The sequence below is a fragment of the Gallinula chloropus genome, assembly GCF_964237585.1.
Source record: "Gallinula chloropus genome assembly, chromosome: 8".
Classification (NCBI taxonomy): domain Eukaryota; kingdom Metazoa; phylum Chordata; class Aves; order Gruiformes; family Rallidae; genus Gallinula; species Gallinula chloropus.
In genome coordinates this window covers 13,143,813-13,171,657 of record NC_140093.1, presented here as the reverse complement: position 1 = coordinate 13,171,657, position 27,845 = coordinate 13,143,813, and the positions used below count along the sequence as shown (strand labels likewise).

At 43.7% G+C, this 27,845-nt stretch overlaps 1 protein-coding gene across 1 annotated transcript in view; it reads right to left on the bottom strand.

Moving 5' to 3' along the window:
* The window catches only part of DIS3L2 (DIS3 like 3'-5' exoribonuclease 2), a 191,910-nt gene that overhangs the window by 144,915 nt on the left and 19,150 nt on the right, over positions 1 to 27,845 (bottom strand). Inside the window, exons 4-6 of the mRNA XM_084267510.1 lie at positions 27,609 to 27,751; positions 21,801 to 21,854; positions 17,600 to 17,701 (exon numbers count right to left, since the gene is read on the bottom strand). Of these exons, the coding sequence (XP_084123636.1) occupies positions 17,600 to 17,701; positions 21,801 to 21,854; positions 27,609 to 27,751 (299 nt within the window). The remainder of the gene's footprint in view (positions 1 to 17,599; positions 17,702 to 21,800; positions 21,855 to 27,608; positions 27,752 to 27,845) is intronic.

The following is a 27,845-nucleotide window of genomic DNA, read 5'->3' as shown; positions in this document are numbered from 1 at the left end:
GGAAGAAAAAGCACAAGGGCAGAGCAACCGGTCTGTCCCCAGGGAATGGGTACATCTGTAATAGGAAATGCCCATCCTACACATCACTATCGCTGGCAAAGCACCCCCTTCCCAGGGTTACTTGTTTTCTAATCGTGTTCAGGTGTCCCAGTCAGAACCAGGGACACAGGCACCAAGGGCTGTACCAAAACCTATTTAACATTTTTATTGCCCCATGGAACTTACAGAAAGTTTTTTATTAAAGATAAAACAAACTAACAGAAGTGAGTAGATGAGAACAAGAAGGTTGCACACAGATTGCCTTTGAAAGGAGCCCACCTTGATGGAAGTTAAAACAAATGGCCCAAGGTGTGGTACGGACACTTCTTGAAACAGATGGGTGATGCTCAGCATGTCACAGGACACATATTGCTTTCTGTCTACTGAAAACCATCACTCTCACCAGGTTTCCTCTTGAAATGGTGGCAGGGAAATGACTGCTGGCATCTGCGTCACACGGATCTGCTCACATTACTTAGTGACGAATCTTATTACAAGGGAAGCATCTCAAGAGAAATGTCTATAGCTGAGTTCGCTCGCGTTTACCTTCAGCAGCAAGCTATGCTTCATTACATTTCTAAACAGTGTTTATGGGAAGAATAAAATGCAACAGCATCCTCCACCAGGCTTCTCAGCTTATGGTCATGACGTCAGTATTCAGGTTTATTTAATCCAGTGAAAATATACATTAATTAACCATGGTCTCAGAACATCTTCTGCAGCACTGAAAAACGCAGTAAATTAGCATAGCATATTTTTACTTCTTTCCTTCAGAATAAGATTTACTATTACCACAAGTAAGGTGTATCTCTCACCTTTGCAGCCAGGAATTTAAGCAGCCTCTCCCTGCACTGAGCCCCAGGGAGAACCAGCCACCACAGAGCTCCCTGCTTCCTGATGCCAGGTACCCCCCCAGTCTGTTTTCCCTGCCTGGTGATGGATGCTGTTTTTCAGAAGCTTTTGTACAGAATGAAGCAAGAGTTAAGCTCAATTGTTATAATTCAGTTTAAAAATTAATGCAGGGCAAGGGACTAACATGGGAGGATTTCTTTTGCACCAGTTCTCTACAAGCTGAGTACCGCTAATGAGATTTCAGTCTTTACTTCTCCTCTGTAACCTCAACTTACAGAGCAGTCCAGGTTCTTTCCCTCTCTCAAAATTCATTAAAAAGCCTTATTTGAGCTGAGATTTTTGTATACAAGTTTTCTGCCAAGAACAAATTTTTACAACTGAGTTATAAGCTCCTTTAAAAATCAAATTCAGAAATTTATAATGGAAATACTGACAGTGCCCATAATCACAAGTACAGAAACATTACTGAGATAGGTAGTGCCTATCCCATCCAAAAAATAAAAGTTGGTCTCAACCAAATTCCACTCTTGTTTCGTAACAACGGCCAGTTATGAGATCAGTAAAACAGGTGCAAACAAAAAATACTGGGGATCTAAGCACTGATGATGGCAGCATAAAGCCATCACCTCAGTCATTAAATCCTGATTGTGCAAGAGGGGTTTTTTTTTTAGAAAGTCTTGAATTATTTTGTAATTAATTTCTCCTAGGCTAATTTCTCCTCATGGTCATCACAGGCTAACTTGGCAATCATGCTTCCAAACCCAAGTAGCTGGGCCATTCCCAGAAATGATTAATATTCTGATTTACCTTTAGCTTTGTGAATATCATCTCTTGGCTTAGACTGATGAAGCCCACCTCTCACACATGCAGCTCAGTCACACGAGAGCCAGCTATTCCTGCCGACAGACTACAGCTCTGCCCTACAACTTACTGTGAGCTCTCCCCTTTGCCTCAGGATCAGCTCCCTGTGCCACTGAGGAACAGACAGCAGCACACCACAACAAACAATCTCACAGGCTGTGCCACAAGCAGTACCAAGGAACCTGTGACATTGCCTGGAAGGATTATACCCCACGTAGAAAGAATCGGTGCCCACTTCTAGCAGTATATTCTGCTTGATATTCTGAACACACTTCCAATTCTCTTAATTACTCAGTAAAGACTGTAATGCAAAGTAGAAATCCAGGAAAAATGATGTGCTTGGTTGTGTTACGAGGTAGAAAGCCGTGGGGGGAAGCACTGTAGCGTCAAGCGTTAACCCCATTCACCACTCTTGCAAAACGAATCTGAGACCAGCAACGTTCAGAAGCACAGCTCAACAACATGTGACACTGAACTAGCCTTGACACCCGCTTATGTCATTAATAAAATATTTAATATATGAAGAACACTGGGTCTCCAGAAGTGCCTTAACCGGTGCTGAAATGTGTTAGTCATCCAAAAAGAACTCGCGCTCCAACACTGGAAATTACAGAACGAGGAAATCAAATCAAACTATTACAAGGTAGCCAGCTCAAACACTAAGTCTGGACTGTGCTACCTGCGAACATTCATTACTAAAACTTACAGATTGTTAGTCCTTTTTACCAGAAAGGAAGGGAGTATCTCACCATCTCACCCCTGCAGCATGCTGGGTACAGTTACTGGACTCAGACACGGACACTTTCAATATGCTTGTTAAACCCAGTAAATTCAAAGCCACTGCGTTCAGATCTGCTGAACCCAAAGCAACCTTCACTTGTTCAATCTGCCTCTCTGGGTAAAAGTCAGTACAGGGTGACATCAACAAAAACTGTAATGCAGTAAATGTGTTAATAATAAATTGTTTAAGCAACTTGGAAAAAGGATGACAAAAGGCAAACTAACACCCAGCAAAAGCACAGGCTATTTTGGCAAACCAAGAAGAAAGTAAATTTGGGTTCACTACAATTATTTGTGTATCATTTAATTAAGCTGTTTCCATAACAACTTCTGTCATCTAACTTAAGAGATCGTGAGAAGTATATTTTTGAAACACAAGTGACAGGACTAAATCTCAGCTCCACTTCATCGCAGGGAAGTTTGGAAAGCAGCGTCTGGAAACAGCACTGGCACTCTACAACTCACCGAGTTTGTGTTTATATTGTAAAAGAAAAAAAAGAGTGAGCCCTCTGATATACACACACTGTTAAGATAACAGGATTTTCTTCACAGCTTCAAGTTAGGCACTGAAGTACTTTGTTATGATTAGTTTTATCACATTGAATCCAAATGTTCTGGATTATTAATCACCCCTTCTGACAGGTCTCCAATAACGAAACATGCCAAGCAGCTCACAATGACTCACCATTCAGCCTAAGCTGATAAAACAGAAAAGGAAGACGGACAAGTTCTCAGATCCTACCCAGGCAGCCCACAGCTTTAGGAAACTCCTTCCATTTGGTTTCTCACCAGCAAACCCAGTGTACTGGTGGGCTTCAACATAGCAAACATCCCCCCCTTCACCTGTTCTCATGACAGCTTCCACTCCAAAGACCTGTAGTCTAGTCTCTTAGTTCCTACGTTCCCTAGAGAGCTGGGGACACGAGAAAAGCAAGTTAACACCCCCTCAAGTAAAACACTACAATCCTCGCTTTCTTTTTGCTTGCTTCTCCTTAAATTCACTGCCTTGTTTCTAAATGTTTGTTCACCCTTCAAGCAAATATGCTGGTTCACCGCATACCACACTGTGGCTATGCTGTAACACCATTATCATAAGAAGAAACCACTTTCACACAGCAGCTTGTCCTCGGGCTGCTGGAGATCCAAATTCAAATCCCGCTTCTCCTTTTGGGACCCAAAGGCACCACTTGCACCTCCCTCCAGCTGGGCTACACTGGGGCAAATATAAAGATACAGCACTGGAAGAAATCAAGTGACACCAGGAGGCTGCCCATTCAGCACTGGGAATAGCTGCAGTTCTTGATTAAGCAGTGATAATCACCCAGGGAATACTTGCTCTGTACCCTGCAACACACCCCCTGTGCACACCCACTGCTCAGTGGGATCAGCAGCATCCCCAGAAAGCCCAGCTCCCTCCCACTGCCGTTCTCAGAAGTTAATGCTTTTGCTAAAAGTTGCAGATGATTAAAAGGCTTTCACAGACCCTGATCCAAAACAAATTAAGAGGGATACAACCCAAAAATATCCGGTGATAAGCGTTGGTTCACAGTGAAACAATTAACCGGAAGGCTTTGTCTTGTTAAGCATACAAAAGGTTATCAATAACCTACCAGTTCACACCATGTCTTCCAGCTCCAGGGAGGGACTGGTTCCCGCTCCATGATAAGGCACCTGTGCCCCCTGCCATCGGTGGACACGGCCACTCACCTCCACGGAAGGCATCCTTCCTCTACAGAGCACACTCACACCAACTGAGCAAGGCTTCTGAGGAACAAAGGCTATCTGCAAGGCAAACTTGACTTCAAACCAACTACAAGATCAAACCTGCTTCCTTGTAAAATCTTTATAGGACTCCACCATAATAAACCCAAGTTATTCAATTCTTAACTAATAATTTTCTTTCGAATTTGACCACGTTGTAAAGTTGTCTTAAAACCTCCCAGAAGTTATTTTACTGTATTATGCACAGTCCTATGAGTACAATTAAAATGCTCAGCCCAGGGTCTCCAACATGAATGGTTTTCATAATTTCTTAACAGAATGCTGTTTTCTTCCCCCAGCACAGCCCATACACCCTCAAACTTACCAAACCCTTAGTCTAGGTTATTTAAAGATAAATCTAATGCTTAAAAACTGGATGACAACCAGCTGTACTTCTCACACCTTTCAACCGCATGCCTGTTATTTCACTCTCTCATCATGACTTTGAAAACTGCTCCCACCAAATTCCACTTCACGCCAAAGCAGGCTATGAATTTGTAATTTAAAGATACAACTTAAACATTTAATAGCTTGAAAAATGCCAGAGATATAAAACAATGAGCCAGGATCCACAAGCTCTACAGGCACAGAGACCTAACCTAAAAGAAATCCCCAAATTTGGTATTTTGGTTTGAAATTGGGGATCAAAATAAATTAATACACAAACCAGCCTCACTACAGACACTGTTCTCATCTACACAAAGGTTTCACAGCAAGTCACAAAGAAACCCCATATGGATATTGCAAGAGAGGTACAGTGAAACAAGCATGGTACAGCCCCCCCAGTACAAGGAGTAGTCAGTCTTATTCTTCCTTAATAATAAAACACAGAACTTGCAGAATTATTAGCTCAAAACCTTGCAAGCTACAGCTCATGTAGCTATGCACTACTTGGGAACTTAAACCCTTCTTGTTCCTTTCCAACAGTCAAAAATCACCACACAAATACCAACGTACTCTTGACCTCTCCAGGGAGCGGCCTGTTCCTGCCCAACATGCCAACAACCACGTAAGATGAAGTTTCCCCATCACTGGCCTAACACATCTATCAAATCACAACTTCCACGTGCACTGGGATGATTCATGAGATTCTAAAGGTAATTCACTTCTAATAAATATTAGCTTTTCCAAAGTCACCCCACAAAGTTTAAACACATCCTAAAGACCTTTACTTTCCCCCACCCCCCCCAACTCCTCTCATAGCCAAGCAGAAGCACGAGTGTCACGTTTTCATCCTGGAGTCATCAGCAGTGAAGCTTCATCCTAAGAGAAAATTCTTCAGGTAAGTCCTTCCACTGGTACCACAACACGAAGTGAAACCACTGCAGCACAGAGCGTTTTGCTTTGGTTTGAAAAGAACCATTGAACAGACTTACCAAATTTTGTCCATAATACACCAACTTCAAAACAAACCCCTAAAGCTCGTTTTCTGCCCAGCAGCAGTTTTACTGCAGACTTGCACTCAGTTGTCTAAGCTTGTAATACCAAACGGTTGCCTAACCTCAACTTTAACTACAGTGCCCACAGGAGGAGAAATATCCCATACCATGCAACATACTGGGGCATGATTTAAACCTTTCTCAGTGAAATTTAAGTCTTCCTTGTCTGTCTGTATTCACTGTCATTTGTCAAAGACATATGACCTGGGATTCTCCATTCTCAGCTCACTCGTTTATTCTACATTTGCTTCTGCACAGTGAGAATATCAGGAAAACTGTGCTGAAAAAATACAGCAGGGTTTGAGTAGAGTTTTCAGGGTTTTTTTTCCCCACAACCACATATCAAAAATAATGCTGGGGGAGGAGATATTTTAATCTTGAAGAAAAGGTTCCGTATACCTGGTAAAGAATCAAAACAAACTTCCCCTGGTATATCTTAGGAAAGAGTGAAGGCTTTCCTAAGCCCATGTTATTTTTCATTTCACAGCTACACAGGCAGGAAAATGTTTATTCCAATGCTGTTCTGACTAATCCTGGAAAATAAAGAGGCTCAAAAAAATTTTATAGGTGGCAGCAACTAATAAAGCATCACCTGTAGCAAATTTAGAATTTGATGGGTTTAATCGCTTTTTTATATATCATAAACCTATAGCATGCAGCATGCCCAGCCACAGACTCAGCTGGAAAAAATCTGACACTAAGAATGGCTGATGGAAGCAAAACAAAGGGCATTTCCATGGCTTTCTTGCTGGCCTGGATACAGGACCTGTGCTCTACACCTCCTCACATCTGTCAAAGGGAAGTGATTTTCTTTAACAGACACCAGGGCAAGGACCTGCTCAGCAGAGGCAAATGTTTACTCTCACCCTGGTCTCTCACTTCACGCAGGTCACATGGATCAACCTACGCAGCCAGCTACTTTGATACACCAAGGTAAGGCAGAGGCAAGGTGCTGAGCATGGCCTTTGGGCCACGAGCAGGGGTAGGAGGGAGCACACCCAGCCTGCTGAGCAGCAGAGGTGTGGAGGCAGGTCAATGAAAAGTAAAGAATCCGGATGCGAAATATCCGAAGGAAGAGGATTTCACATCCTTTTGAAAGCCATCGATCCTTCACTGAGGAAACCACAGTGTTTAACCAGAGAGGGTGATAGGGCAGCAATGGGAACTCTGTCCCCTAATGCCAAAAAAGCCCTGTACAAAGAGTTAGGTACATTTTGTGGTCTGCCCCTCCCTCAAGCACTGGTCCTCAGACCACTTTATACGTTGTTAGAAATTAGTTTAACTGCAGATTTTAATTTTTCTTTCAACAAAACACATTCAGGGAAGTCGGTGCTCAGGAGCCAGACCTCTGAAGCACACACTAACAGTTCATAGCAACTAATTACGCAAAGACACAACTCTCAGGCGCCAGGACCACTCCCATGTCACTGAAGTTTGCTCCTCCAGTGAAGTGCCACTCATCCCCAAGAAACCAGCGCTATTACTTGCTTAAGTGGCTTCACTGGTGCAGGAAGGTGGACAGCTAAATAACAGACCACTGAGTAACACCAACTCCTTCGGTGACAAAAAGACAATGGGGGTGGGGGGAACAAAATCATCAATTTTGATAAATGGTAGTGGTTTTGTTAACAAAAACTCTGCCCAAGGTCTCAGTCAGCTCATAGGAAATGACAGTACAGACGGAGACGCTGCCCTGACAAGGCCAGCCTTCCCCTCCCAGCCTTTCCTTTACTTGACAGTGACAGCTACCACCACACCTAGTCTTCGGGCTCCGTTATATCTCAGCTGCTGATAGGAGTCACGCCATGGGAAAGTAGGATGGTTGGACTGAATGATGTCAGGTGGCATGAAGCACATTTTCCTCTTTTGCTTGACAAACTTTTGAACCCTACAGAAGGGGAGCCATCCACTTCTATCTCATCTTTTTTTTTTTCTTTTTCCCCTCCAAACGAATTGTAACAATGCATATCCTGCCAGGAAGCGTTACCATGCAGTAGTGATAAAGCGTTACATAAAAAGGTAAATTAAGTTTCCAAGACGTGAATCTGAGCTGATAAACATATTACATCCACAGCTCAACAACTGTGCAGAGAAGGGAAAAAAAAGAACAAACTGTTTTAGGGAAAGCTTTGGGAATATGGGAGGTGGGGAACAGGAAAAGTAGATAAAGTAATGCTGTGCTGTCAAAACACTGCTCTGACTAGAGCAAAAGCTACCAAACTCAATCAGATTAAACTAATGGCCAGCCATTAGCCTTGGGTACGTCTACATGGTACAACACAGACCCGAAGAGGTGAGCTCAAGCACCGGACGGCTTGCCAACACAGCACTCACTCACGGCATTAGACCCCCTGCTCAGCCTGACAAATAAACTAGAGCCCGACGGGCCATTTATTCTCACCCAGGGGCAGCGGCGGTGGTGATGCTGCGCAGCTCTTCGGTACAGGAGGCGGCGGCGCTGCTCCTGGGCGGGTGACGCAGCCGGGCACAGTCACTGGAAAGGATCGTTGGTACGTTCCCTCTGGGTACTGCTCTAATATGGAGATACTGAAAGAAATTGGGAGGGAGCCCATACGCCCCCTCTCTAACACCAGCGGCCAATTATACATTTAAGGGACAACTGCGAGGCAATGGCTGACCGGAGAGGCATCCGCGAAGCTCCGCAGTTGGCCGGCTGCTTTGCCAAGAGCGTGAGCCTAAAGGTCAGGGGATGGTGCTCGGATAGAAAGAGACTGCACTGAAATGGGCAGCGAGCTGTGCCCAAGGCAATCGGGCTGTGCAGGCATGGATCCGCCCCAGTCCCACAGCATCACCCAGGCATCCCCCTTCTGGCATCGTCTGAGGCAGCTGAGCTCTGCCTGGATTTGCTCTGGATGAGACCCTTCAGAGAGAATGCTTGTTGCTAGACAAGCTCTTATCCTCACATGAAAAGGGAGGAGAGCTACCAGTCCAAACCTAAGCCAGACCATCACAGCAGTTGCAGTTGCTTTAAGGGGCTACAGCTCCAGATCTGGTTTGCACAGAAAAGGAAGGAAAAAAAAAGAAATAAAAGTCAGGCCATCTGACACCCAAAGGGGTGATAAAACCCTGGAGGAAATTCACTTTACAGGAAAAAAAAAGTCAAGGAGGGCATAGAGGTGAGTTACCTAGATACTGTAATAAAGACTTTTCCCAGAACGCCCCACCCCACTCCCCTTAGCTCAAGAAAAGAAGGTGCTCAGACAACCCTCCCACGCCACACAGCTCCCTGGGACTTTCCCCAGACACCCACAACCTGGCAAACATGATGCCAAGAAAACCATGGGTAAAAGAGATGCCAATTTCTATAGACCTTATAAACAGAAGTGCCCGACACTCATTCCAACAAGTAAAAAGCAAGAAGAACAAGGACAGAAGGGTGTCCTGGCAGCAGCAGGTAGCTAAAGTTCCAAACAGCTGGGACTTCCAAGCACCAACAGGAACTAAACAGGATGTATACACCTTTATGCAGAGAAGGATGCCTGGGGAATTCTTCACCAGTCACTTTTTGCAACCAAAATACACAAGTGCTAATTAGATCATGCCAAGTCTTCATTTTCACACTTCCAGAAGCTGCTCAATTAAAAAGTATGTGTTTTGGCACCGCTCTGTTTTAAAATCATTTACATCAAACTAAAAAACAAAGGAATGCTTCAACCCCAGGGGATGATACAGCTGAGGATGGATGAATCATTAGCATACTCGTAAGAGATAAAGATAGACTCACTTTCACAAAACACTCATTGCCTAACATGACAGAACACAGAAAACAAAAATAAACTCACAGAAACAGCGAGGAAGCACGGAAAGAGGAGCGGCTGTTTTCTCAGCACAGTTAGTAAAGCAGCAGTCTGTCCTGTGGTATTCTAGAGTCATTACCTAGTAAAAAGCCTCCAGGTAGTTAAGGTAGTTAAAACTGGGAGCTGGGACTGTCAAAACCACGCACCAGTTGTCTTATCAGTGTGCACACGCTGAGAAATGTTGTCAAGCACGCAACTACTGAAGCAGGGAGGAATTTGTTGGAAAAGATGATCAGGAAGAATTTTAATTTATCTTTCAGCATTTTGAGTGGCGCCTCCAAAACAAAGGAGCTGCACGGAAAGCATGGCTTGCAGTTCTTTGAGGTGTTGCTGAAAGAGATGCTGCTGCAGTTACAGGTTCCAGGGCATTGCTTCGTACATTGACTGGGTGAAGGATAACACCGAGCAGGACTACTTATGTCAGCAGTGCTGAGAAAACTGCTTGGTGCTGCACACAAATCACTGGCCACCTGCCACTGCATGATAGCAGACCAGTAACAGACTCCTTCCCAGGTCTTGTGGTGTGCCTTAGGGTTAGGACATGAGCTTCACAAGTGTGAGATGACAATCCTGCCACAGCCAATCATGCCACAAATCAAGGAGAGGAGGGAGCAGGAGTAGAGGAGGCAGCCAGAGACCAGGAGGCAATGCTACCTCATCCAGAGGAAGACACAAGAACAGTGTTTGGGAGCAGGCACAACCACCCCAGCCCTTTGAAGCTAACAGCATGCTGATCCAAACCCTAACTATTAAGACTTTATCTTAGATGGTTACAAATTACCTTGTGCCAACAACAAATTTAAGGCATCCCTGCCCCGATGACAAATATCTTCCTTATCTGTAAGAACCACATGGTTATAGATGAGGTTCCACATCTCGCCCCAAAGAACCTGTTGTAGAAAAATCTGTCACTCTTCCAGCTGCTGCAATTCTTCATTTACATAAATTGCCTCTATTTTAGACTCCTTGTCCCTCTGATTTATGGCTTTAAGAAAAATAAACACGAGTTAAGGAAATAAGGGAAAAGAGGTAATGAGCCAACCTTGGTAGTTTTGACCACATGTAAATAGTGTGGCCAATTGTTGTTTCCCCACCACCTGATAACAAGAACAAACATGCAAACAGACTCATAGCACTTCTTTTCTTCAGAACTTGGGATACAATCCAAACCCACCTCACCTAGCAACTCTAAAGATTAACAGCATTTTAGGGTTATGGTAGTTCTTTGGTTCTCCAGCTATCAAGCTAAATTAGGGGTACCACCTCTTTAAAATAACAGTGTATAATTCATCATACAAATTTTAGGCCAGATGGGACTTTCATCACCGGTACACTTGATTTAAAACTTATTCCCAATTACGTGGGTCTGAAAAAACCCAACTGGCTATTGAAGACCTGGACAATCTTTCAAGAAAGCACATATAAGAAGTTAAGTGAGTTTTATGTGTGTGGCATTCCAAAAACCAATCCCATCACAATAACAGGTATCCTGACCTTCTCTTATAAGGTGCAGGCTCCAAATACTTATGTGATATCATCAAATAAGCCTCCAAACTGGCAAAACCCAAACAGTTCTAAGAAATACTAATTCCACAGGAACCAAGAGCTAAGAAAAGTCCAAAATGATAGTGGTTATGTAAGAGATTGGATTAAGAATAATCTACTGTGATGTGTGTGTATTTACAGAAGACTTGGAAGAATAGAGTTTAAAACAATAACTTGAAGTAAAGTTAGTTGTTAAAGGAAACAATTTGCTGTACTAGATTGCATTCATGTGACCAAGGGAAGGAAAAAAAAGTGAGCAGGAACAGAGATCAGGTATTAAACATTGTCTCCTGTTATAAAGTAAAATCAGATGCCCCCACAAGCACTTCCTGCCATTCAAGATGAAGCTCTTCCAGAGACACACACTGAAATTTAGTTGTATCTCACAGCCCAGTCACCCCCATCACAAGGGGTTTATCTGTCATTATTCCACCAGGGATGTAACAACTGCCACATGTGAGATGAGTCATTATCTAGGCTTGACTGTTCACCTAAGGGTAATGTTTTTATCTTGCTCTGGTGCTGTGCAGCCAAACCACATCTACAACGTAATTCTGCGCTGGTAGTCAATAAAAAAGTTTGTCTTCCTACCTAACAGAGCAATCTGCCTTTGAATATCACTCTTACCCACCACAGAAGGAAGAAAAATGAGAAGGACATTAGATTGATCAAAAACTCTGTACCTTTCCTTTGGGATCCTGGTTTTGCCTCTCCCAGAGACAGAGGGGCAGGTACTGACAGGAAAGGTCCTTCTCAGGAAGGTGAGGTTCCTTGCCACATTCAAAAAGCTGGTATTTCTCCCTCCTTGTTTTGCACATCCAGGAGGCAGCAAGGGATGAATGCAGCACTGGGTCATGGCAATCTTGCACAACCCAGGCCGCTTAGTCAGTTTATTATTATACACCATAAAAAGCAAGCCAGATCTTGCTATTAAGGCCCTGCACTAAGACATCAGCAGAGTCACTTCAAGTGATATTTGATTAACAAAATGTGAAAACAACATCTGCAAGAGGAGCAAGTTTAATGCCACATACATCTCAGTGAGCAAGACTTCCTATCATCTCAGCTTTTTTGCCATCAATCTACTGTATCACTGCTATTCCACTCCCAGCCAGTTTGGAGCTAAACAAAGACTGGAAAGAGCCGTGCCAGCTCACAGCAAAGGTCCATCAGGCCCAGCAGTGTGGAACAACATGTGGCAATTCAGAGAATGGCACAAGCAGAAAGCAGGCATGTAATGAAGCTTCTTCAGATTCCACCAATTTGTGGTCTGGGAATTTTCCGAGATGGGGAGGGGAGCGCACACACATGTGTGCAACCATCAACTTACAGCCCTCACTGTAAAGTCTACAGCAAAACAAATTAAAAGAAACTACTACCCTTCCTCCCTACAGCATCCATCAACCCTTCAGATTTGCTAGAGCTCTGCTTTTCTGGACATCTTCCTAGCTGGCTTCTTAGGCTTCCCGCTTTACTCCTGGATATCATGAATTACACTTGAATGCTTTCAGTGTGCCAGAACACTTACTATTTCAATAATGACTTCTCCAGAACTTTTTTTTTTATTATGAATGTAATGTTTCCAAACAACATTCTTGATTGTTAGGCTCAAACAGTACTGCTGTGATAACCCTCTAAGAACCCCATCTCCTCCTGAGTTACTGTTATCCTTACATTAGCTGGGAGATTTTGAGAAGAAACCGACTCTGGGAAGAATCTGGTTGAAACGAATCATTATTTGCCAGGACAAACCCTGCACACCTCTGCATCACCTCTGCACAACTAATGGTTTGTAGGTTTTCACCAACAGCTGGAGGAGGTGACTTGCCAGGATATGTAGCCCCACTTAAACTGTATGTGGTAATACTTGCGAGGTCTCCTTGAATCAAATTGTTCCTTCTCTGTGCTCCTTTAGGCCAACAAGTCACAGCTGGGATGGGTGAATTGCAGTTTACATCTTCTGTACAGAAAGTGTTTAAATATTTATCTCTCGAGTAGGGCTGTAGAAGAGGCAGCTCTAAGATCTCCTGCTGCACTGTGTATTGTATCCAACACCTCAGTGCTGAACAGAACATGCTTTTTCACGAGCTATAAAGAATTACTATTTGTATGACTTTTGGACACTTCACAGCTAAGACGCTGGACCCATTATCCTGTTACCCAGCAGAACGCACTGTATATAAATGAGCAGTCCTACACCCTTGGCCTTGGAGACCTTCTGACACGACCACAAGAACCAGCTGAAAATAGTACAAAGGAGCACTTTAAGCTGAGGAGGAAGTGATTCAGGGAACAGCAACAACAGAAGGTGTGACTTGCAGGCACTAATTTCTGAGGAACCAGCAGGTTCACGTGCCATTATTTTATATACATATACAGTATACACTGATACTGTTTTAACACACTACTGCTGCAAGCAAATGCGGAACCGGAGATCTCTCCTGCATATCACAGTAAGCAACGGGGGCCTGGACCCCAAAATTCCTTTCAGGGAGTCTTGAGCAGCAGCAAAGTCCTCGTCTGGGTACTATTTTCAGACTAAGACTCTAAAATTTCAGCCATAGCATGCAATGCGTGAGACGGTTGTCATGAAAAACATTCCATGTTATAAACTACTACTCTAAAAGCACCAGAGATTGGGCCAGGAATCCAAGCCCCAAGTGATATCAAATGACTTATTATGCTATTTCCTTCCACCAAAGAAATTACATCTTGCAAGAAAAACCAAAGCAGATATCTGAAATTAAACGGATTCTGGCTGGCAATTAAGCAGACAGTAAAAGAGCAAAAAGCGACTGTGAGTTAAGATGACTTCGGTTTATCCTTTATACTGACACGCTGTTTCCCTCCTTGATGAGCCAGAGAAATACTGCTGTAATCATCATATCAACATTTTTTTTTTGCCTTCCAGTAATTATGCCACCGTATAATTGAAGCTCCTGAAATTGATGCAAGCACAACTCCATAAAATATAATAAGTACCCACAGGTGGGAGTTAAAGTAGTGAAAATCAGTCAAGAAATAAAGCACCATTTTTCTTCTCTATCAGAATAATTGACAAGGGCTGAGGTAAATCCTCTGTCACCAGCTATCTTTTATCATGATGTTCTTCCAGGAGATAAAGGCACAGATTCAGGAAAGCCCTACGGCTTGAAGTAAGATGGGAACAGCTGACTGCAACGATACTCTGACTTCATCCGCTACGAGTAGGTTAAGTACCTGGAAAAACAGCCTAAGTCAAATACCTTACTTTTCAAAAGCTAAATATTTGAAAGTTACCATAGCACCTCGATATTCCCAAGATGTAACACAAGAGGACAGGAGAGAAACTTCTGAAATACAGCCTCCAAATGTGGTCACCGCAAGGCACGCCGCTCAACGCTGGCAGGAACCTGATGGCTACCTTCAGGAGCACAAGATAGCAGATTTTGGGGACAAAACATCTCTCCCTTAAGCCAGTGGTGCCACACGAAAGTTGCTGGCTCCTGAGCAGAACTAATAGTAAGCACAGAAATATGAACTGACAAACTGATCATCACTGAACAGCAAGCAGCTCTCCCAGAGGACATATGAACAAAGAGAGCTTTAAGACCAGACAGAATAAGCACAGGGAGGACTATCCAAAGCACTTGATGCACACGCTGGGAAGGACATGATGTTGAGAAATTCGAGCCTGATAAATTTCCCATCACTGAGTCAGGCAGTGGAGGGCTGGAGGAGGAAAATACTGCTGTCCTTCTCAAGAAGGTATTGCATAAAGCATAACCACACATCTAGAATATTTCAGCATTCCCTTGGGTTTCACTGTGGCATTCATACCTGTGTGGAAGGTCTCACCATTACGGGCTCAGCAGAACACAGTATAGCCAGCATTTTTCTCTCACAAGCACCTGATCCACAAAGACTGACCCAACTGGGTACAGCACAGCACATAAGTTTCTCAGTTCTTCAAGCTAACACACGAATTTCCCCACCCAAACCCCACAGTTTTATCAGTCACAGGTTTTCCCCCTTCTTTCCATTTACACACAGTGAGTGGGATGCAGCAGCATCACACTCAATCTGCACAAAATGGTCCACGGCAGGAATCACCTGCACTAGCAATGGGAAGATCTTCCCCCAGAGCATCTGGGGGCCATCCAAGGTGCTGGAAACACAGAAGACATGGAGCTGCCAGTAACCTTATCTTGTGCAAGACACAGGTTTATGAGCAAAAGACCCAGCTCAGTTCTCGGTGACTAATGGGTGGGAATAACAAACCATAGAAAGGATCAGCATGACTATCTCAATCCTAACAAATCAATATGTACAGAGCCTGTAAAGTATCCTCTGAGAGCACCAGTTATACCATACATTCTGATTTACATTTTTTCAAGGAAATAACTGAAGCCATTCAGCCTGTTCAAAAGGCCTAAGGGGGAGGAGAAAACCCTCAAGACACCTATGTGGCAGCTTTGCAGCAACATGAGACTAAACAAATGGAAAAACCTAAAATAGGTTGCGACAGTTTATCATTAATCAGTATGAATTACTTGGCAGAATGCAGTATCTTTCAGTGCAACTTAGTGGCACCTTTCCCAAAGAACTAATACAAACACGAGCGCATAGCAAGAGATTCAGGGAGCAGGGGAAAAAGGATGTCATTGCTGATTAAATTCCTGATGGCAAGAAGCAAAAGAAATGAGACTTCATAGGGCAGCACCTGTGTGCCTGAAAAACACGACTGGCATGTTCCAGCTACTTCATTTGCCAAGGTTAAATTCGCCACAGGAGAACCATAATCACACTACAAAGCCCTGAAGTCTTACCTCTGAATTACCTCCTCAGAGTCAGACACCACTTCTCCACCAGATCTATTTATTTCAGTATTTGCCCAGGACAAGGGGAATATTCTGAACCCTTCCTCTTGTATCGATACAAGACCATTATTGTTGAGCATATAAAGGTATGAGGATATATGAAAGCGAGAGAGACATTATCTTTGTTTAGAGCCAGATATAAATGGAAAACTGCAGATGAAGCTTCCAGCTCAGGCAACCTCTATCAAGCCCACAAAGAAGCCCTTGTACTGGCAGGCCCTGGCAAAGGATCTAAGCACCCAAAGTATTCCATTTTGCCAATTATATGAAATGGTCTAACACAAAAGATAATTTACATCTGTGGATTTGGTGATCCAAAAATCAGTAATCATCACAGCTTTAGTGAACTCTGCTTTGGACTCTTGAATAGCTATCAAAGAGGGTTTGCTTTGACCCTCAAAATTGTTTTTTAGAAGTTACACAGATAGCAGCAACTTCTTTCCTGTATTTGTATATGGGCAAACCTGGGACATCTTAGATCCCACTTCTGATTGCCTTTTGCCTAACAGTTTTGCATGTATAAGTGTCAACACATACTTAGGTTATGTACTCATTTTATGCATACTTCAAAAGAAGGACAAGTTCTAGTCAGCTTCAACCATCATTTCAGTTGCTACTGGATTTAAAGAGAGGAGGTAGAAGGTTCAGCACATCACCAGCCCTGAAGACCATGCATTTGCAAGCCTAAAATCACCTAACTTCAGATTAGACGAGCAGAAACAGCAGCTTGACTGAGTAAAAAGCACCAGGCCAAAGTAGTTCAGACCAGTTCCCACCCTGCTGGAGTCACCCTCACGACCACTTTTGCCCAAAAGAAATATAATACTCTTCAAATTCTCAAGAAGAATTAAAACAAACTTATCTGGAAAACAATTTGTAGCAGTTCTGCAACGTTCACGTGTGAAAAATCCATCTTAAAATCAGTAACTGCATCTTACATCTCTCAGCAGCTACAGGAGTAAGAACTTCCCTTGTACAGCAGCGTTAAAAGATAAAGCTGCAAACAAGACAGAACTATCCAGATGCTTGAAAGGACTCTGGGGTTGACCATTGAAAGGAAAAAAAAATACAACAAAACCAGACAGAGTCATCTTAGTGAATTTCTCAGGTATGACAAGGAGAACTGGATTGCCCCACCTTTGCATGGCTCCAGCCTCCTCACACATTCTGCATTCACATGAGGAAGGGCATTACCACAAAACCTGGAGCTGTGATAAGATATGTTTTCCACAGATTGAGGATCCACAAATTAGAGTAAATCCTTACTAATGTTTTGTAAACAGCACTTAGCAAATACAGGAGTGATTATAAACACCTACCCAGAGCTATCCAACACCACAGCATGAAGACCACTAAATAAGAGATACCATGGCTGCCTCCGACAACCAGCCTTGTCACCAGACTTCTCCACACAGTGATAAAGGCCATTCTATGCAAAGAATGAGGTTTCAACATGTTAGGTATCACTTCTTCCAAATATTGTAATGGATCAAGTGGGTTTTTTTAATCCACAGCAGCATAAATCACAACTCAGCTAATCTGATTCATAGGAAGTTCTCTATTCTTTGTCTCAGGCCCTAAGCTTAATGAAGGAAACAGGAAAAAGCTCTTTCTGATATATCACAAGAAAATATACTGAACTGACCTTCCATTGCTCCTTGGGAAGCAGCTTCACTACCACGATGTCACCGTTCAGGGCTCTGTTGCGAGCAACCACTCCATCAATAAATATATCGCGAGTCCCATCCTGGTCAAAGAGAAAGAAAAATAAATTCCAGAGCAAAACGTATTAAGTTACAGTTATGAGGTTTAAAACACTGTCATCAGAAAGAGATGCACACCCTGGTGAGACAAACATCCTGCAGTCGTGCACAGAAATGAAATGGATTCACCATATGCCCTTCAACATGCAGTATTTTCAGCAAATAAGCTCCTTCGTAGGTATGTGCCAGCACAGTAGTTCCACACTATTTATTCAAGTAAGAGCCAAGCCCTTAAGATGTATTGTCTGCAAGCTCTGCTCAGTTTTTCTGCAGTTACTCTTGGGAATGGGTTGAGAGATTTCTGCTGTCACAGCTCTTCACACACGACATTCCCAACTCAAGCACCCAAAGCTATCGGTCAGAACGCGTTTCCAAGACAGCCTCTGCAGAGCTGCCTGCTGGTCTCCTAGTGAGATGGGAAGGCAGCAACACACAGCTCCAGGATCAGCCAAGTCCACCTGTGAAGGTGGCCTGGAGAGTGGCTGGGGATGCAGTCTCTTTTAAGAGTTAAACACCACACATTCTGGATTTGGCACAATTAATGTTAGAAGAGATTCCAAAAAAGTGATGGCTACAGATGCCAACTGTGAGCCAGAAGATCTTTTACTGGAGCAGACATGTTAGGACATCTCTCGATACTTGGGGTTAACATCCTTGCACAAGAGCCTCTACTAATTGTACACACTATGATTACCCACCCCAGATGTGCTTGGCATTCAGCTAATCTAGATTTAGTTTGGAAGATTTTCTTCATGAGGTGAATAAAGATGAAGTTTCCCGAAGATGCCAACATAAAGGCTTTAGCTTTAAAGGACTGCCAGTTTTGTCCTTTTTTGGCTAATTATTGACAGTGCTCTTGCTGCTTTCAGTTCTGTTTCCCCATAAGTCAGTACATGAAGCATTCCACATGCCTGTTTACAGCACTGTGATCCTGTCAAACAATGTGAGCATTCAGTATCAACATGAGCAGTCAAAATAGCTTTTTTAAGGAGAACTATCTTTGCATAGTTTTGAGGTACAAAAAAAAAGAGGATGAGTTTCTTTAGTTTAGTGCTTCATTGTCTTTCAATGAATAAAAACAGCCTCATGAGAATTAGAATCTTAATCACAACTGTAGTTGCCTCTCAGATACATGCTCCTGAGTCTCATATGCTTGAGTGAATCCAATCAGAACTACCAGTGTGCTCAGCCTCCAAGAAAAACTTCTTTTATAACCTGAAAACATGAAGCCCTAATATCACATAAATATCTTATTCTGCTTAGATACCAAAACAATAAAACGGCAGAACCCTGCCATGATGTGAAACTAAGGCTCTCCTCCAAGAGACCAAATTACTCTTAGAAAGAAAAGCAGCCGCAGCTCAACAGCTGTGTGAAAGCTGCCTCCCATGACAAGATGCAGAAAAATTGCAAAGCCTCTTGGACCAAGATAATTCAAATTGGAAACTGTTCTTTTCAAAAAGCCAGATTTTTTACACATGGTCTTATTATTCCTCGTTTCTCCTCACCCTCTTCCTTCTGCCCCAACTCGTTACCCAAATCCAGCACATACATAAAAAGAAAAGTTCAAAGTCACTTTTTAAGGAAAATGCCTGGATTGGGGTTTTTGTCTGTACCTGCAGCTGCTCCACAAGACACAGGCTGGCATTTGCTATTATTTGTTTGTTCTCTATTTTTTTCTCTCTCCTGTGTCCAAGAAAACACAAAGTAGACCCTTTCCCCCACCCCTGTAAAGCTGCCTGATGTGTCACACCGTCACAACTGCACCTCCATACTCTGCAGGAATCTTGTCTTGAGTTGCAGCCACTCTCATCCCAAAGAACATACCCCACCCCCCACATACACACACAGATGTGCATGCACATCTATTTTACAGCAGTTCATTTCTATTCCCACAACAAACCTGGAACTGGGAAATCACCACCAGTTTTTGTTTTGCCTCCGAAAAGAAACATTTTTCTACTTTGAGGTCCAGGCTCATGGCTGTTGGGCAAACTTACATGCTTCCAAGAACACTTGTGCATCCCACTTTTTCCTTCAGCATTCCCTACACTGCACAGCTGGCACTCCAGATTACTAATGCAATTAAAACGGCACTGAATCACAACAGAACATAACCACCTGCAAAGTTTCAGCTGCCCTCAGGGTGCTCACACTGTGTCAGCCTCAATGGCTTCAAGACTTCTGCAGCCCCCTGCATGGAGCTTTCACTGCTCTATGGTCAGCCATGACCATCACCAGCGGCGTGCCCTATCCTGCTCTGAAAAGAGGGAGATCTGCAGTGCTTTCATCTGCTCTGGAAGCTTCTTCCACAAGCACAGCACAGCCATGGTCCCTCCATCACTCATGCTCAGCAGCATCACCCTTCATATTGACAACACTGTCATTTCAAGCCACACTGCTGCGTTCAGGGAAGGGACAAACATGAGGCAGAGACTTAAATGCTCACAGCCATTCTCTGTGTGACTTTCAAGAGAAAGGCCCTGGGCCTTCCCCTCAACTTTTCATGCAACAACAAGACAAGGAGGCAGAACACATTAGCAGCAAGAAACACCCTGGGACTTCTGGTGTTAGAAGGTGAACAGCTGTTGTGCCTGAACTCCGTGAAGCCACAGCCAAGCCAGAGCTGAAGAGAAAAGGGTACAGTGCCCTAGTCAAGAGCAGGGCAGAAAGGGTGATTTCTCACAGCTGCAGCTCTCTCAGCATCTGGCAATGATGGGAAGTCCTGCACAACATGAAGGCTGCAAACCCTCCATAACAGCAAGTGATGTTATGCAAAGGAAAAGCTTTCTAAAGCATCTGTCTTAAAGTGAGGGCTGTGTCCTCTCCAGCCAGTCATCTACATCCACATGTTGATTCTGCTTGTTATCAGGGACAACAAGCAGTTGTGTTCAAAGGGCAGCAAAGCAGAAAGACAGCTAACAACCCCAGCCAGTCCTTCTTCATGGGGGTATTCCAGCATGCAGAGCAGCGAACAATGGACTGCACAAGGCAACAGCTGGGCACCACGGCGATTAGGGGCAACGCTTCGCATCCAATTAACCTCATGTGAGTAGCTGGCTTTCCCATTTAACCTCACATTTTGTAATTTCAGAGAATACATTTAACAGCTTATACTTACCACACCTAGAAGGACACCTGTAAAGGAAGGACCCCAGTTGCTTTCCCACTTACACAGAGCTGCTCTGTACATCTTCCTCTACTTTGTGCACCCCCAACCTTCCTCCACCCCTGCCCAGCCTTCTCTAACAAAGTGAGCTCCAAAATGTTACCCCAACTGAACAAAGTGAACTGACAATGCCATCAATTTCAAGGCTTTCAATCCAAGCCCCAAAACAATCCTGCTGTCAGCAGCAGAGACAACAACCCTCAGTGTTTCCCTGTTTCAGGGCAGGCTCTGCCTTCTCTCCCCCACACCAACAAAGCATTTCAATATCAAACTCTCTCACTGACAGCAATATTTTGACCAAGTCAGATCCAGACAAAAAGCCTCGGCTGTGCCAGCTGTGAGGTCACCTTCCCTACTGGAAGTCCCAGAAACTGCAAGAGCCCTTCTTTTCTGACAAAATAAGGAAAGATGAAAGAAAAGGCGCAAGCCAGTCCCATGTGACAGCAGCACATCCCAAGCCAACCAAGACACAGCTCGTGCAAGAGCGGGCACATGAAAAGGAATCGCACGTATTATTTCTGGAATGAGTTTTCAAATTAGCTCATGCGACAGATCGAGAATGGAGAGTGTATTTGTTTAGGGAAGATTAACTTAAATCAGTGGAAAATCTATAAAACCTCCACAGCCGTAAAACAAGGGTTTCTGATTACGCTATCTGGTGGTCCTCAAACCTGACTTCAGCTGGCTTCTGTGAGACCCCATGGTACCCCCAGTTTCAGCACAAGCTAAGCAAGCAGCTCTTTGAGGTATGAAAAAGCAGGATTTGTTTGGGACTATGCGATTCAAAAGAAAATCCAGATCATTTTCATTCATTCTGAATCATTCACCTCTGAGTGACCTTTTGTGCACAGCGTAACACCCATCTTAATGCACCTTTACTTATGAACTTTAAAGCATTATAAAATTACACTTACTGGAGATGGAATGAAGGCTTCATGGTACTTCTTAGGATTTATTCTCAAGGGTCCCTTAAAAAAAAAAGAGAAGGAGGAGAAAGATTATGCCTGAATCTTATTAATTTTATATAACATCAGTTAAATTAGGGAGCTGCTGGTAATATATCTACTGTGAAACTTGAGAGATACATCTAAATTTCCATTATATATTTCAAGTCTTGACAACTCAGCATCCGAGCAATTTCAAGCCAAGAGGCAGTTTCATGATAGGCTTAAGCTGATCTACTGAAGTCTGTCATCGAAGAGATGTCAAAGCACTGGCTGTTGCTGCTACCAGGTAAACTGAGGATCCGAGCCCTCCTGTTCCCTTCACACTTTCTGCTGAGCATCCACCAACTCCGTTAACAAACGGACAATCAAAACAATTTGTTTTGCTCTGTTTTGGAAAAGCAGAACGTTGGTTTTGCTTATTTTGGAGGACAGGAGGAAAGAGGAAAAGCTGACCTGCTGAGCTTGCATGGCAGCAGGCATCAGCCTTACAGGACTCTGGCTGCTCAGGCTGCTCCTGCAAACAGACAGTAGCAGTAGCTCTGTGATAAAGAACATTTCCAAAGAAGAATCAGAAGGGTTTTCCAAAAACAAACATTTAAAATCTACAGGATTAAATTCTGGTTAAAGCCATTTAAAGTCAAGCTATCTTAAATACATTTGAAGCTCTGTGGTCTATCTATTTCTGCTTTGTTATCAGCCAACTCCAAGCTCAAGTCACCCTCAAGAAATTCTTATCACCCCTCCAAAATAAACCAACTAGCTTTGCTCTTTGCACTCAGGCCCATCCAAGAGAAAGAGAGAGAGCCAACCAAGGACTTAGAGGCTACGCAACACTGCGGCTCTCATCCCAAGAGGGTCCTGGGAATTGTGATTCAGGTGGCTGCAGTTAAAACCAACAGCATCTGACTCCCAGAAATACAGCTAGCTATCTGCCTTCAGACAGGCTTCTGCTTTGGGCTGAAACTTTAAAACTTTCTCCACTTGTGAATTTGAAGTAACGTTGGCCAATTTGTTATACGAACAGATTCCATCTGTTTGCACTTCTGTGTTAAGCAATCATAGGAACCTCTCACAGGAATTGCTTCCTTAAAAATTTACTGCTGCATATAATTTTTTTATGTATTCTGGGAAACACTCAGACGATAGGAAAATAAAGCTGATTGCATGTGAAAGTTCTGCTGCCCTGCAGAAGAATTCGCAGATTTATGAAGGTTTTCCATTGTTTTTATTTGCTTAAATTTGGAAATACCTGCACTAGATACGCTATATTGTTTAGGCATTATTTGAATACTTCACTGCAATGTCTTATTTTGTGCCTTATGTAACTAGTATTAACGAGGGCTCTAGCCACATGGCAGGCACAACCCAGGACAACGGCACAAAAACAAAGACAACCCACTGGGAGCAACCCTGGGGATACTTTATGCTCAGGCAAAGTGAGAGCTAACTCGCTGTCAGCAGCCTCTATTAACGCTGGTACCCACTGATGGAAAACTCTCACTGGTCTTTATTTCCCAGAATCAGCCATCACAAACAACACGCTGTTAGTAAAGGAAGCTGCTACAGAGAGAAAGGAAAAAATTAAAAGGGAGGGATGCTCCACTCAACGAGGAGTCAAAGTAATCTTTGGAGTACCAGCATCTACCCACCAGCACAAAGATGATGAAGGGACATCCTGTGTGACTCCCATAGAACCCCCTGGAATAGTTTGGGACAGCTGTCAATCAGCCAGGTGCAAATGCCCATTATGGGCATGGGAAATCAAGTTGTGTGTCCAGAAGGCACCGGAGGGGCTCTGTGCACACAGATGTCCAGCTCAGGCAAACACAGAGAGGAGCAAAGCGTTACTGTGTTTACAGCACAGCAGGTTTCTCTGCATTTCTTATGCACCACCTAATTACCATCAGTGTTTGAATTCTTACGTCAAGTAGCATTAAAATACTTCAGCTCTTTCCTTTAAGCAAGGAACTCCCAAGATTTATCTTAGAAAGCAGATGGGCCCTATTATCTGTGCCTATGAAAATCCTATTTACAATGTTGTACATTTCACGCTGTGATATCATATCTGGAACCAGTAACTCTCCCCATCTGCAATGAACAACTGTTCTCATATGTGTGTTAGGGGGTGAGGATCTGGCTGCAGAGCCTCATGATGTCACACTGATGTTGTATTATTTTACAACAGCCTGCAAATAATAGCAGCTATATTTATCGGTGTTTTTATGTCAGTAGGGCCTTTGTTTTGAAAGGGAAGAGAAAGGTTTGCAGGAAGGTTTCTAAAACACTTTCTGATGATTCAAGTCAGCTTCACACACGCTTGCCAAAAACGTTTCTAACCTTATTGAGCTTCCCCAGCAAGATACCAAAGGGTCATGATTTCTCAAGTTGCTCTGCTAGAACCAGGGCAGGGAACGCTCAGACTCAACTTCAAGCAATTTATAACAGCTATCATAACACAAATGCCTAGATTGGTCTGTATGTAGGAAACACCAGAAAAAAAAAATCAGGGTTCAAGGCTTGCTACTAAGGCCACCTTTGAAAAAACAAGCTGTGAGTATCAGGGAAACCTCAGCCTCTGTACCCACAAAGGAACAGCTTTCCAAGGAAAAACATCCTCTCAATGGCAAAGCAACCTCTGCACCTCCATCTGCTGTGTGCTCTCACTCCGCCTGACCCCAGCAGCCCTGCAGGGAGGGTCTGGGAGACGCTGGAGGCGTGGAGCAGACATGAGTTTCTGGCTGGTGTTTCACAGGATGATTATGGTCCTTTGGGTCAATGGCCCTTAATACATAACCTGACTTCATCTGTTGTGTTTAGCCAACACCAACCGCTTACATATCTCCATAGAACTTATTCAATCTTGTTTGCCTTCAGCCCAGCCAACGTGATTCCAACCAGCCTGATACACTTGGTGTTTGCTCACCACAGGCAGCGTTACAGGCAAGGAAGTGAGAAGTCTACAGACTCTTAAGCACCTGAGCTCAGATGCCCTTTCTTGTGGAAGGACACTTCCGTATGCATCGTGTGATTAAATGAATCCAGGAATCCCACAGGGCACATTTCTCCACTTTGCTTATTAAAAATGAGCTGTCAGATACCTTACCAGAAGCCATTAAGACTAATATTATTGACAGACGTCAGCACCCATAGACAGAACACTTGTTCTTCCTGATCTAGATCTGCTTAATCTCTGTGGCACTCATGTTTTATCTGAGTGATCTCCACATGTGCTGGTAGTTTCTGGGGGTTTGGCTTTCTGGAAGATTTAGTTGCAGAGTTCCATTGCCAGAGTCCAGTGACACTCTCAAACTTCACAGTAGGGTCTCTACTCTCTAACAGTTCTCTTAGTTCTCACTCAAATACCAATCTAGTGTTTCTAGGATGCTCCAGGGGATGGTCCCTACTCTGAGTCATGCTTCTGTCTGGTTAGCACTGAAGCTTGCTCAGGACCATCTGATTCAGACCAGAAGGTTCATTCTCCTCTTCTACAGGCTCCTGTGGAGCCTTTTTGCAGGTCACCACACCAGATGCCTTGCTTTTGGGGATTAACACAATGTATTTGTTCACTACGCCGCTTGCTGCTGCACAGAGCAGTGCTGAGTATTTGTCCATTCACTGAAGCTGCTTTCAGGATCTCGCCTATCCTGGTTGAGGCCATAACGATGAATGAGCAGGAGATACCGAGCTGGGAGGCCTGTGACCTGACAGCCCTGAATGATTAAATCCTGCTTTTACAGCCTTCTGTTTCCCCGAGATGTGGAACTGGATGAAAGGAAAACAGATACAGCTGAAGAAAGCGCATATGACTCTTCCAGTTACGCAGCACATGACCTGGAGTAGACACTACGCATTTACAAGAATTAGAGAATGCTTTGCCAGAGAGCATGCAATCACAGGTCCTCTGGGACTCAGCATTTCAACAGGATTCTCAGGTAGTAGTCATAGTCTGGTGCGCCTCATCTGCAGCTGCACTCAACCTCATAGGCAGTCTACACTCACACGTTGCTATCAGGCTGCGTTACCAACAACGGCTGCCAGAACCACTCCTGAAGGTAAGGCAGGAAACTGTAGTTGCTGCCATACGCCACTGCAGCCATGAGGGGAAGTCACAGCTGGAGAATCTCACTTCACAGAATTGTAGGGGTTTGGAAGGGACCTCCCAGAGATCATCAAGTCCAACCCAATTTCTTCCCTCACCATGTGCTTCCCCATGTGGATGTCTACGATGGTCTCTTAAAAGGCCCTGGCCTAAGGCCTGGGTGGCCCCATGAAACAGTCTGACCATCAGTAGGGACATGCAAAGTGCCCTTTTTCTGAAAGTGAAGAGCAATCAGATTGGTCTTCAGGAGAGAATCGGGCAATATTGTGTGTGGAATCCTCATCATACCCCAGAAATTATGTCATCATATTATTATACAAGAACTACTATTACTACTACTACAAGAATTACTATAGTATTATAACAAACTGGCTATGAAGCAAAGCCATGCCTTGCAGTATACCACAACGTCAACATATTGAAGTATAACACCACGAATTAAACAGCAATGCACCGGGGTGTGTGGGTGAATGATGCCTCAGCATATGTGTCCATCATGGCCTCACTGACACCTGCCTTTGTTCCCCAGCAGTATGACCGCACTGGGATGCTGAGTTAGTCCTGAAGAACATACACCATGTTGAGGACTGGACTACAGCTGTGGTTCTAGGACAACCTCCTCCGCTACTCCTCAGTGAACCTCAGCCACACCTTCTATTACACAAAATTTCTTCTCAGATCCAGCTACCCACACAAATGGCTGCTCCACCCCCACATGTTGCTAAATATTCAGAGAATCACTGCCCAATTGTGGCTGCAGTTTTGCTGCTCCAAACAGAAGCAAAGTCTGACATTTGATCTTTAGCATCTGTAAATTGGAAGCACGCTTACTGCTGTTGCCTTGCTTGCCTTACATTCAAGGCAAATATGATACACACAGATGCAAATGATTTTCTGTATTTTGATGGGCTCTTCAGCTCCATCCACTAACCATGTGTTGCTTCAATAAACCACACAGCCATCAGTGGCTGGGTCAGCCCTGCAACTTTAGGGGAATGCAAAGACAATTATGAAAGTAAATCAAGGGTCCAGCATCACTGCCTGGCCATTTGATATTAATTCAACCAGCTGCCTCACAGCCTATAACACATTACTGTGACACTCTGGTAGGCAAAGCCCAATGAGACCCCAGGGACCACAGCATTACCCACACTATCAGTCTTTTTGTTGCAGAAGACTTCATGGAAGAGTTGATAGACTGAAAAAGAGTACACGTGGAAGCTGAGGCATCTGCACTGCATCACTGAGGCCTAATGAATGTCTTTGTGAGGAATTTCAGCAAGAATTCCCTTGTTAAGGGCATTCATTTTTACTTACACTGACAGAGGCTGCAGCAACTGCTGTGGCTTTGAGCATCATTTGTAAAAGCTAGTGTCTCCACAATAATGACTGTCATGGACAGCAGACCATCCAACCAGAACTCTGCAATTCATCGTGACCGTGGATCAGGAATTTTATAGAACATGCAATCGAACCAAGAACTATACTTCAGCTGAACTTAAAACATTTTGTTCCACTTTTTAGAACCTCCTGAGAAAGAGAAAAAACCTTCCTCCAACAACTGCAAATGGTACATCAACCCCTTGTCATGCAACCAACTGACATTCACTTCCAACAACTGTCTGAGATTTCCCCAGACTTATCACAAGGGCATGGACATTGTATGTTCCAGGCACCTGAATTAGCTCTCCCCTTTTCAGTCCTGCAGAAACATCTTCTTTTGGCATGTAGGCTTCAAATATACTCTTCTTCCTCCCTCGAGTGGGTTTGTTTCGATTCTTTCTGTCACCTGATGTTGGGACAGCAGTATAGGATCCTCCTGCAAACAGAAATCCGTAAGCGTTATCTTGCCCACCAAACTTGTCTGTGTATCTTAACAGCAGCTGAACAGAGGCTTTGCACTAAAAGCTGAA